The sequence below is a fragment of the Geotrypetes seraphini genome, chromosome 1 (genome assembly GCF_902459505.1).
Source record: "Geotrypetes seraphini chromosome 1, aGeoSer1.1, whole genome shotgun sequence".
Lineage (NCBI taxonomy): Eukaryota > Metazoa > Chordata > Amphibia > Gymnophiona > Dermophiidae > Geotrypetes > Geotrypetes seraphini.
The window spans coordinates 463,641,125-463,654,084 of record NC_047084.1 but is presented as its reverse complement, the minus strand read 5'-3'; the positions used below and the strand labels follow the sequence as shown (position 1 = coordinate 463,654,084).

Below are 12,960 nucleotides of genomic sequence, written 5' to 3'. Positions count from 1 at the left end.
ACAGCGAGCTCTGGCTATTAGTTTTGACTCCGAAAAGGCCTTTGACCGGGTGGAGTGGGCTTTTCTGTTCCCCTTGTTACAACGATATGGGATTGGGGGGTTTTTTATGGGGGCTCTACAAGCACTATACTCCAATCCGGAAGCTGCGGTGCTGGTCAATGGGCAACCATCCTCGGTTTTCTCTCTGCGGCGAGGCACTAGGCAGGGCTGCCCTTTGTCCCCACTACTTTACATCTTATTTCTAGAACCTCTATTATTGGGTATCCGCACCCATCCTTCGATCGTGGGAGTGGAGATGAGGGGCTCATCCTTGAGATGCATGGCCTTCGCGGATGATATCATGGTCCTCCTCACCGATCCGGTTGCTCATCTTTCCCCTTTGTTGGACCTGTTTGATTCGTTTGGAGCACTATCGGGTCTGAAGCTTAATGTATCTAAATCTGAGGCTTTGCCTATCCATTTAAGTATCGCGCATAATTGGTCAGATTTCCCCATGAAGGAGGCCTCCTTACAGGTAAAATATCTGGGAGTTTTCATCCCAGCGTCGTTATCTCGCCTATATGAGATCAATGTCCGACCCCTACTTCGACGGTCTATTGAGAGCCTCCGCCTATGGGGAGCTCTGCCGGTCTCCATGGCAGGTCGAATTTTCTTATATAACATGATGATAGTGCCGTGTTGGCTCTATTTGCTACAGACTCTGCCGCTTTGGTTGCGCCGGGCGGATCTAGATGAGTTATATGGAGCCCTGCGGATATTTTTGTGGAGGGGTCGGCGGCCCAGATTGCCCCTGAGTGTATTGATGCTACCGGAGGCACAGGGCGGATTCGGTCTTTTGGACTTACGAGCTTATAATCTAGCGTGTGGTATGAGACTGCTCCGAGATTGGTGTTTAGAGAGCTCTTCCTTCTTGACATTTACCGTTGAACGGGACTTTTTATATCCGGTCTCCGGATTGTTCTTGTTGCATGCCCCATCGGCCCAGTTAGACCTAATACAACGGAGACACGTGGTATGGGCATATATGAGAATCATCTGGAAATTGCTTTGTAAGCGTCTGAGTATACCTTACGATGCCTCTCCACTGTTGCCGCTTACCGGGAACCCCCTGTTCAGCCCGGGTAATGACAATCAGGTATTTCGACTTTGGCATTCGCGGGGAATTCGGAGAGTGGGAGATGTTCTTGATGACCATGGGGTTATTATATCCGCCGAGGGACTGGTGTCCTTATATGGGTTAGATCGAGTGGATACGTTTAGTTATGGACAGCTTCGTCACTATATTGCTGGGCTTAAGGGGGCTGACCGATGCGCAGCGGCGGCTAAGAGATTGGGTCGCTGCCTAGCATTGGGAGAGGATTCTGCTCCGCGCCTGCGTTTTTATGTTACTGAGCTGGGGCTGTTCTTGTTATCGGAGAGGGCTGTTTTCTTGGCTAGGGCATGGAGCGCTGACCTGAACTGTACTATTACACCCCATTTGCTTTCCCATTGTTTTGGTTTCCTGCGCTCCCTTTCCTGCAATATGATACACAGAGAACAGGAGTATAAATTCCTTCAGCGAACGTACATCTCCCCTCGGAGAGCTTACAGAGCGGGCTTTGCGGAGCACGAGCACTGTCCCAAATGCTCAGTGACTCCCGCCACCCTGGGACATATGTTCTGGGGATGTTCTCTCATACAGGGTTTCTGGAAGCGAGTGTGGGCTTTTTTGTCCTCCCTCTCCCTTACGCTCCCAGCATGTACCCCGGAGGTAGCACTGTTCTACGACGGAACGGCTCTCTCAAATTGCTCTGGGGGACAAAAATTGTTGGTGTTTAAGGCTCTACTCCTGGCTAAGAGGACCATCTTAATATTTTGGCGGGCTTCCTCTAGCCCATCCTTTCCCCAATGGCAGGGGTCCCTATTTGAAATGGCGCTGATCGAGCGTAAGATGGTGGGGTCCCATGATGAGGGTAGGTGGGCCAAATTTCAGGATGTGTGGGAGGGGTACTGGATGTCCCTCTCTCATAGGGAACGAAGCATACTATTGAATAATTGAGCGATGGGACACTGAGGTGGGGGTGGGGGTCCGTGAGCTCTGTACTTCACAGGGCCTGTGCTGGGACGTATGTCCTGATTCCTTTTCGCACTCTCTTTCTTATTCTCTTTCTTTCTACACTTTACTTGGTATGTCTTCTTGCCAAGTGTTATGCACCACACGGGTCTGGGTTTGGGTTGGGGTTGGGTTTGGGGAGTTCTTGGGGGGGGGAGGGGAGGAGAAGGAATAGACGGGAGGTTCACATGGAGGGCGGATTGGGGTTAAGAATAAAATGCTGTATTGGGCTGTTTTGATGATATCTATTCATGTATTGGCGATGCTTTTTGGGTTTTGTTTCAATTTTGATGTTGCTGCCATATACAAGCTTGATGTTGTACTGTCTGATATTTTTTATGCCCAATAAATAAATATTATATATAAAAAAAAAAAAATTGGATCTGAAAACGTTTCTTTTTTTCTGACGCATATTCACAAAATTTCCATCAATTCTCCAAGCCACTTCAGAACAAATCTTTCAGGTACTTTCAGTAGGATAAAGCTGGTCCTACTCACTATGGCGCTTCATTTCCTGCTTAATTGCCTCCACACCACCCTGTTGTTCAATGAAGTCATAAATTAGCCTTGAAGTCTCAACATCAGCCAGTTGTGACTCACTGATACCCGCTTTGTTGAAGAGATTCTTCAGGTCTGGGTCCAGATTTTGTACCTAAGCACAGAAAGGATGAAAGAGAAAATGCTGTACGTGCCTGGATGTGATGGAATAGAAGATGCTGAAGGTTTGAAAGAAAGGTTAATGAACTGTCTCTGTCATATGGATAGACTGAATCAGTCCTGCCTTTGCTCCATTGCATCTATGGACTTGTAGTTCTGCCTTAAAGAAACTGGAACTACAAGTCCATAGATGCAGTGGGAGTTAAATGAGGACTAAGGGCTAGATTCACTAAGCAAACCGATCGGGTACCGATCGGTTTGTGAGCCCTTTGCGACCCGATTTCCCTCCGACCCAATTCACTCCCACTTTAAACCCACGGGCTCACACTGTGGGGAAGGGCGGCAGAGAGCAGGAGAGTCGGGGCCAGTAAAAAAGTAAAGAAAACCCCCCTCCCCCAGACAGCAAACACATGCGCAGACCATCTACAGGCAAAGTAGATGGTCTGTGCAGGCGTCGGGATCGTTACCTAGCAATCCAGGTCAGCGGATGGGGGCGTGCCTCTGATCGCCCCCATTTAAATGTTCTTGGTTCCTGAATCAATCGGCCCTGCCCGGATCGGACACAGATCGGGCAGGTTAGTGAATCTAGCCCTAATTTAGCCAGGTGGTAACCCTAGCAAGAAGACAATGACAGCTACTGCTTGCAAGTTTCAATGTTGTGCTAACTCAGTCATCTTTTTCTTGTGCAACATATGCCATAAATTAGCTTATGAGTAAATCAGATTCTGAAATGATAGAGAAGAAGCCATGTAATTTTGTGGAACAAAAAATAAGACACAAGATCTCAACAAAGGAAAGAAGGTAAACACAATAAAAACAAAAAACTTGACAAACACAATCAAACCATCAAACCATTGGTGGAAAGCTATGAGAACAAATGCTCATAATTAGACAATAAAATTCCTGATCTGGAAACTCTAATGATGAACATGGATTGACATTTTGGCCAGGGCAGGATTAATTTGTCGAGGGCCCCTAGGCACACAAGTACACTGGGCTCCCTGCCCTGCCCCGCCCCGCCCCACCTCACCAGGCGGAAACAGGAAGCTGCGTCAGAGGGAAGCTTTGGGCAAGCAGCACCACTTGCACAATTACAGTTCCCGTTGCCTTTCTTACCCGAGTTGCTTACTTGTCTTACTTTCCGTCAATGGGGGGGGGGCTGGGTTGCCAATTGGGGTGGGGCCCGCATTGCCAATCGATGCTGGAGGAGCCCATCGCCATTTGGAAAAAACATTGTTGATACCCTCCTTCATCGGGTCCCCCTGACCATTTCGGGCCCTAGGCACGTGCCTACTTGGCCTATTGGTTAATACTGCCTTGATTTTGGCCATTCCTGAGACATAATTTAGTGATTCTCATGAATGGGATAGCACTATACCTGGCTATAACTTATTCAGGAGGGAAAGAGATGGTAATATAAAAGAGGAGCAGCCTTTTATTTAGAAGATGATATTAAAGCATCTGATATGCCAGGAATGTGGTGAAAAGAGATGGTAATCTAAACCAGTGGTTCTCAACCCTGTCCTTGAGGACCACCAGGCCATTCGGGTTTTCAGGCTAGCCCTAATGAATATGCATGAGAGAGATTTGCATATAATGGAAGTGACAGGCATGCAAATCTGCTCCATGCATATTCATTAGGGCTAGCCTGAAAACCTGATTGGCCTGGTGGTCCTCCAGGACAGGGTTGGGAACCACTGATCTAAACCACACTGGTAATCTAATCCACCTTTGACTCAAATGGCTAGACTGGACAGAAATTGCAAGGGTAGCACAGAAAAGAAAGATGGGGGTGGGTCTATGGGTCCATATTTTACATACGTAAAATCTGGTAACCCTACTCCAGAAAAAAGAGGATGGATTGAGATATTTGGGTTTTACTTCTATTTCTTTCAATGTCTTGACCAGTGCTAGCTGTCAGGGCAGACCAGCCTCTAAAGCTTCCGTTTCCCAATGGATCCACATGGCGATTTCCTTGGCATTCAGACACTGTGAAAAGCAGGGCAGTGCTGCCGATTAAGTTTTTGGGCAGCCATATGGTATAACCTCTATTCCTTTACAAAATTTTACAGAGTGGACATGACGGCACAAACAGACAGTCTTTGGATCCTCTATGCTAGTTGTAGGCTCATCTGTCTTTCCCTAGACTCCAGGGACTGCTCTGGTACATCTCATCCATTAGGAATCATATGCTAATAATTCATTGTTAATTGTTAGTTGTTGTGCAGTGTAATTTGTGATTTTTGGGGGTTTTTGCTATACCTGCAGATTTTTGAATTTATTTATTGGATGTGCTAGGGCAGTGGCTCCCAACCTTGTTCTGGAGGACCACCAGGCCAATCGGGTTTTCAGGCTAGCCCTAATGAATATGCATGAGATAGATTTGCATATAATGGAAGTTTGAGGCATGCAAATCTGCTCCATGCATATTCATTAGGGCTAGCCTGAAAACCCGATTGGCCTGGTGGTCCTCCAGGACAAGGTTGGGAACCACTGTGCTATGGATATCTAATAAGGACATCCATGTCTGTACATTGCAGGTAGTTCTAGTATTTAACAGGATCTGCTGATGTACAGTCTGTTCTAAAATACATGAGAAATGGACGTCAGTGTGCTGGTTACATCCAGTTTGAGCATCCATTATAGAAACTGAAACATCTAAACTAAGAACGGGGCAAGACAAGGAACATGAAGGAAGGATTAGGTTCTTACCTCGATAATTCTCTTTCCTGTAGAACAGCATGTGATTCCTTATGCCCCTGTCAGATGTCTGTAATGCCTATGGAGGCTTGTAGTCTTGGAAGAGTACCCAGCAGCTTGGCTTGAGACAGCCAAGGAAGAGAAGAAGAGCCTTTGATGAGGAGGCATATTAGTACCAAAATCGATAGCAGCACATTTTATCTTGCTGAGAACTGTCCAAGTATTAGTGCTGGCTGTACATGTGTAGATGAAGTTTTTGTTTTACCACCGTCTTTTTATTTTTATGAACTCTTATTTACTATTACAGAGCAGATTGAACTTCTCTAGATTGGGGAGTTCCCCTTTGTTTTTATTTCCTCTCTTGCTTTGGTATGGACTGAGGAGAGGGAGCGCTGCCCAGAGAGATAAGGGGGTGAAGAGAAGAAAATGATTGATGTTTTCTGCATGCAGCTCATGAGTTGAGGTGCTTAACCCATCCATAAGGAATCATATGCTGTTCTATAGGAAAGAGGATTATCAAGGTAAGAACCTAATTCTTCCTTCATGTCCCTTGTCCAGGACTTGGGATGGATTGTCAACTTCATGAAGAGCCAGCTGAAGCCGACCCAGTGCCTGGAGTACCTGGGAGTTTTGTTCAACACGACCTTGGGCCAGGCCTTTCTTCTGAAGCCACACAGATTGAAGCTCCGAAAATGGATTTTGGACCTGCTACAAAGTCTGATTCCCAAGACGTGGCATTATCTGCAGGTCCTGGGGGTCGATGACAGCAACCATAGAGGTGGTCCCTTGCACAAGAGCACACAAGAGGCCTCTTCAGACAGACCCACTTCAGCAAATACTTCCCAAAAGCGAAATGCCTCTCTGAATTTCTTTCTCGGAGATTCTAATGACTGATGCTAGCCTTTATGGTTGAAGGGGTTGCAACAAACACCCAGTTCAGGGTCATTGGACACTGGCTCAGCAAAAGTTGTCCATAAATTGCCTAGAACTCAGAGCCATTTGACTAGTGCTTCAAACACTGGAGAAATCTCTGGAAGGCATGGCAGTCAGAGTCTTCTTAGACAATTTGATAGCAGTGACTTATGTCACCAGGCATGGAGGCACCAGAAGTACCCTGTTGTGCCTAGAAGCTCAACTCCTCGTTCAGTAGGCAAAAGCACATTTGCAGGCTCTCTCAACCAACTGTGCATGTAGCGGGAGCAGAAAATGCACAGTCTGACTTTCTCAGTCAGCAGACATTCAAACTGGAGGAATGGTCTCTGTCCCCACATGTGTTCACCTCCATAATTTGGTGATAGGGGTATCCACAGATGGATCTGATGGCCTCGGCTGTAAACACATAGACAGATCACCTTTACAACTGAAAATATGAGCCTAGAAACACGAACATGTTAGTCCAATCATGGCTGGAAAAAGGGCTCTTGTATGTGTTTCACCCACGACCCATGATAAGGGAAGTCATGTACAAGATTGCAAGTCATCCAGGGTTGGTAGTTTTAGTGGTGTCCGATTGGCCCCACAGACCATGGTATGCAGACCTATTCGCCTCCAGGGGAATGAAGGTCTCAGACTGCTAGTCCCAGTGGATCTTCTCACTCAGGGACCAGTCCCTATCGAGAATCTGGAACAATTTGGCATTATGGCATGGCTCTTAAGCGGACGGCCCTGATGAACAAGGGTTACTCAGACGTGGTTGTTTCTATTCTGCTTAGAGCTAAGAAGTGGTCAGTAATAGCAGCCTATGCCAAGGCCTGGGAGTCCTTCCAACATTGGTGTGCTGTGGATTATGTAGAGTCCTTACAAACTCCAATCTTGGTAGTCTTGGAATTTTGCAAGAGGAACTTCAGAAGGGTCTGTCAATCGGATCTCTGAAGGTGCAGGTCTTTCCTATTTCCAAGCTCGGGGGGGAAAAGACTCTCTGGCCTCTCACCAAGATGTTGCCCAGTTCATTAAAGGGGCTCTTCAGTTGCGCCCTCTGGTGTGCCTCCCTTTCCCTTCCTGGAATCATAACACCATATTACAAGGTATCAGTAGAGCTCCATATAAGCTCTTACAGGAAGTTTCCCTTCTGGATCTTACAGTTGAGATGGTGTTTCTGGTGGTGATTACATTGGTGAGATGAGTTTCTGAGTTACAAGCTCTGACCTGCAGGGAACCGTTCCTTAAGTTTATGGAAGCAGAGCTCTCCTTGTGCCTGGTTCCATCCTTTTTACTGAAAGTAGTCTTAGCCTTCCACATCAATCAGGAAATCCATTTGCCCATCTTTCACCTTATGGGGTCTAAGGAAAAGGATAAAGCATTGCATTTGCTGGATGTCAAGCGAGTGTTTCTCCAGTACCTCGAAGTTACCAATGAGTTTCATGTATCAGATCACCCTTTTGTTCTGACTAGTCATACCAAGAAAGGGAGCCCGGTGTCTAAAGCCTCAATTTCCAGATGGATTACATTGGTCATTTCCTGTGGTTCGTAGCTGCCGATTGCATTGAAAGCTCACTCCACTAGAGGAGTGGAATGGGTGGAGACTTGAGCGATTTCACCCAAGGAAATCTGTAGAGCAGCTTTTTAGTCTACACCTCATACCTTTACCAGGTTCTATAGGGTGGATGTAATAGCCAGGAAAGACGCCACTTTCGGATCCTCCATTATGAAGGCTAGCTCAGTGGGCCCGCCCTAAACTCCAGGGACTGCTTGGTTATGTCCCTAGAGTTCAGGACCACTAGACACATTGCACTAGAAAGAAAGAAAGATTAGGTTCTTACCTCAATAATCTTCTTTCTTATAGATGTGTCTAGTGGTCCCAAAGCCCCCACCTTGTCAGTGGGGTTTGCCCGCTTTCTGCCTTAATAATTCTCTGTCTCTCAGATGATCTGAGAGGATATAAAAAAAAGGGAAAACACTCAAGATTGTAAAGTCTGGTTTAAGTCTCTGGTTGATAGCAGGATATGCACATAGCTATGAGCTTTATATAAGATTAGTGCTGGTTGCACACAGTTTTTGTATCTGTTGTGATCAGCTTCTTTAATGTTATGTTAATGGATATGTTTGTTTCAGAGCAGAACTGAAGTGTCAGAGATTTTTCCCCATTTTCCTCCTTCTAGTTATGTCTTTCATTACAGTGCTACTTGATTGCTTTTGTACAAACTGAGGGGGGTAGAAGCAGCTCCCTGAGAAGGAGGCAGAGTTCAAAAGATGATTGAGAGCATTCTGCAAGCAAATTGCTGGTTCAGATGCAAAACCCTAGCATGTAGGACCACTAGAAACATCTACAAGAAAGAAGATTATCGAGATAAGAATCTAATCTTTCTTTCTGTTCTATTGTGTTGTCAAAGTAGTATCGTAATGTTGGCTAATGGCATGGAGTAGCTTTTAATGATGGCTTCTGATATCATAGCTCAGTTTGCTATCTGGAAATGTTAACTCTGATTACCCAATTTCACCGAAAATATTTCTTCATTAGCAGCAATCAGTACATACATCTATGCCGCTGTTGGGGTCCCATCCAACGTGCTGAACGTGCCTGTGAGAGAGGGAGCAGAAGAACCAGAATATTTGATTAGACAGTATATTTAAAAGAAAAATTCTGATTAAAAAAGCCTCTTAGAGGAACACCTGAATGTACAATTTACATGTGCAGTCCTTTCAAAGTATGCAATGTGGCTGTAGAATTCCATCAAAATGTGTAATACTCATATGTATGCATACAGCATCTTTTACAAAGTGGTAGACACTTGTTCTTATCCTCTTGTCAGGCAGCTGGAATCTTGCAGCATAATTTTACCTTCTGTATGACTTTTAGCCTCTTCCAGAAGGAGGATCTAATGACTTAATGTTGTAATTGGAGGGAGGGAAATGTTTAGGACAGGCTTGTCCAAGTTCAGACTTTGAGGGTTGTAAACAGGCCTGGTTTTCAGGATATCCCTAATAAATATGCTAGGGGGATGCTGAAATGTTTTTAGCCCAACCAACCAGTTTCCTAAATTCTGCTCATTATTTTGTCACAGTAGTGAAAAGAATGTTATCATATTTCGTTAAGTGCCAATTTGCAGAAATGTTTTGACATTGTTCAGATCATTGATTGAACCATATCCACGCCATTCTCTTCTTGGTTTGGCCGAGAACTATTCAGCATCTCTCGTATATATTCCATGTATTAAAAAAAGTGGAAGGAAGGCCAAATGGCAGCCAACATGGTTAAAAAGTGAGGTAAATGAACCTAATAGAGTTAAAAGAAAATCTTTCAGGAAATAAAAAAACATTGATAATGAAGGCAAAGAAAGACTTTGAATAGAAGATTGTGTTAGAGGCAAAAACAAATATTAAAACCTCTTTAGGTATATTAGAAGCAAGAAGCCAGTAAAAGAATCAATTGGACCATTAGATGACCTAGGGGTAAAAAGAGCACTCAGGAAAGCACTTGTTTGCTCACATGCTTTCTCACCTCCTGCCTGCAGCTATTTTAGCCACCATTTTAAAACTGCTGTAACTTTTTTTAAATTTTAAATTTTCTTTTACTTATCATACTATTTGCTGTAATCGGCTCTCTTCCTCCCCAGGGGGATTGCTGCTGTGCAGCGGCGGCGCCGACGACTCCGCCCACTTTCCACCACCGGTAGTACCTTTAAATCAGCCTGCTTTGCAGCGCACGCCGCAAAGGCGCGCGCCGCACCTAAGGAGCAGATCCTGCTCCTTTATGCGCTCCTTCATGCAGCTACTTCAATCCTTAATCTCTTTCCCTCATAATACCTTCTCTACTAAAACATTATCCTACTTTTTTTCTTCACAAGGAATTCCACTTCTTACATATTACTCTCTAATTTCCTTTTTTCTAATCTATTCCTCTTTCCACTTCAATCCTTTCGTTCCCCTACTTTCCGGTCCAAAAACAGTGTCTTCTATCCCCACCATTTGGGGTCGTAGACCTCCTAAGTACATACCCAATTCCACCCAAACTGAAACTCAGCTAAGACACTACATCTCCATACCAACATATCCTCTATCTAACCCCCATCCCAATCAACATAACTCCCCTCTCAAACTTAACATAGGCCTGGTAAATGTACGTTCCATAAAAAACAAATACCATTTAATCCATGACATCATTACCCAACACAATCTCCAAATCTTATGCATTACCGAAATCTGGTTAACTCAGGGAGAAGAAGCCTACATTACCCAAGCCTGCCCTTTCAACTTTAAAGCAATTTTTCAACCCCGCCTAAACAAAAAAGGAGGCGGCTTAGCTGTTATCCATCATTCCTCAATCCAATTACAGTCTAATACCACTAATTTATTCTCTATTGCTCCAATTGAAACTCTCCACTTTTCTATAAAACACCCCTCTCCCCTTAACTTTCTTCTTATCTACCTCCCCCCACCAGTATCTAAAAATTCACTTTCCACTCTTATCTCCATTATATCCGACTTTAATATCGCCTATCCTGATTCCATAATTCTCGGAGATTTTAATATCCATTTTAATTCTCCCAATCATTACAACACCTCTGAACTTCTAACCCTGATTTCCGACCTCTCACTATCTCCCCTCATCTCTATGCCTACACATTCCGCTGGTAATACTCTTGACATGATTTTCTGCCCAACCTCTATTAACCATCTCTTCCAAAATTTCCAATATCATTCCATACCATGGTCAGACCACACTCTAATCACCTGGCAACTAGATTCTCCAGTTCACCCTAGCCATGTCAAACAGCAACAAAACCATTATCACCCGCAACCTTAATAATATCACCCTTTCAGCTATCCAAACCTCCTTTAACCTTAACCTTAAAGATTTTTCCTCCCTTTCTATCACTGAACAATTTTCTCTCTGGGAAACATCCACAAAATCATCATTAGATTCTTTGGCACCCATATCAGAAAACCCCCCCACTTCTAATCAATTCTCAAAAAAACAACAACCCTGGTATAATGAAAAATTGGTTTTTCTCCGCCGACAACTTCGGTCGGCAGAAAACAAATGGCGTAAAACACGCCTCAACAGCTATCTCATTCTATTCAAAGAAAAAGCCAATCACTATAAAACAATCATTCAACAAACTAAAAAAGAATATTATTCTAAGCTTATTTCTTCCACCCGTAACTCCTCTACTCTCTTCAGTCTTGCTCAATCACTCTCAAAATATTCCAAAAAAACCCCAAAACTTACCTATCTCAACTCTACCATCCGCAGACGAACTCTCTCGGTTCTTTGATACAAAAATCAAAGACATCAGATCACACCTCGGACCTGCACCACCCATCTTTTCTGTCCAAACTCTCAATGATTCAACTCAACTACCTTTCAGCTCTTGTTCTAACTTCAAAATGTCTTCATTAGCACATCTATTTCTCATCTTACAATCTTTAAATTCCCCCAATAACCTCTTAGAGAGCTTTCCCCCTTTGCTTCTTAAAAAATTCTATTCTTTCTTCGGCCCATTCATTTGGGAAATGATTTCCAAGTCTTTTTCTGACAGCCTAGTACCTACTGCTTGGAAAACAGCTCTCGTCTTTCCTAAACTCAAACAATTCAACTCAGATTCTTCTCTCCCCAAAAACTATCGCCCTATCGCCAATCTACCTTTAATCTCCAAACTTACTGAAAAAATCATCCATTCCCAACTGACAGAATTCCTTGAAAAAACCCATGCTTTACATCCATGTCAAACAGGCTTTCGCTCTTCACATTCCACAGAATTATCATTACTAGGCCTCATCTCAACTATACAATACTACCATGACCACCAAAAATCCGTTATTCTTTTTTTTTTGAAACATAATTTTTATTAAAGAGACCACAAAAGAAACAAGCTTGTATCCAAGAATGCATAACAAAAATGCAAATACTGGTAGATTGTACAGAGGCAGAACACACAGCATCTAAATAGCAAGATAAACCACCAAAAATATGATAATCCAATCAGAAAAATCAAGAAAGACAGCCCACCTCTTCCGTGAGCCTCAGAAATTTAGTTTTTTGGAAAATATTTCCTCCCACCCCAAGAGCATCCCATAAATGAAGGACCACACATACCAACCAACACAAAGCAATTAACCAAACAATCAAAACCCACGCAGACTCCCCATTCATACCGACCCCCCCTCCTTTCCCACCCCGTGCCGGAGAACCAGAGGTAGCTGCAGGAACACCCTCCAAAGAGCCAGATAAGCCAGCACTTCAGGGTTAGAGGAACGTTTATGATAGCAAAGTTCGAAACGTGCCAGCTCTATCATATGATTGAGCCAACTGTCCAATGGAATAGACCCCGCCTGCACCCAAAAGCGTAAAATGGTACATTTGACCGTCAACAAAGTCAGGTAAATAAAGCGCCGCTGCGGTACTGTAAAGCCCTGTTCCTCCAACAGGGCCTGGTCCCCAAGAAACAACGTCTTGTAATCCCACTCAACGGAACGCTGGAGGACTAGCTGTATTTGCACAAAGGAAAAATTCCAGATGGATAGGTCAGGACATTCCAAAAAAAGAGTGTAAAACTGTCCCCGGGGCCCCA

At 44.2% G+C, this 12,960-nt stretch overlaps 1 protein-coding gene across 1 annotated transcript in view; it reads right to left on the bottom strand.

Annotated features, from left to right (window-relative positions):
* WAS (WASP actin nucleation promoting factor) overlaps positions 1-12,960 on the bottom strand; it is a 74,964-nt gene that overhangs the window by 17,052 nt on the left and 44,952 nt on the right. Inside the window, exons 8-9 of the mRNA XM_033923501.1 lie at positions 8,924-8,966; positions 2,591-2,744 (exon numbers count right to left, since the gene is read on the bottom strand). Of these exons, the coding sequence (XP_033779392.1) occupies positions 2,591-2,744; positions 8,924-8,966 (197 nt within the window). The remainder of the gene's footprint in view (positions 1-2,590; positions 2,745-8,923; positions 8,967-12,960) is intronic.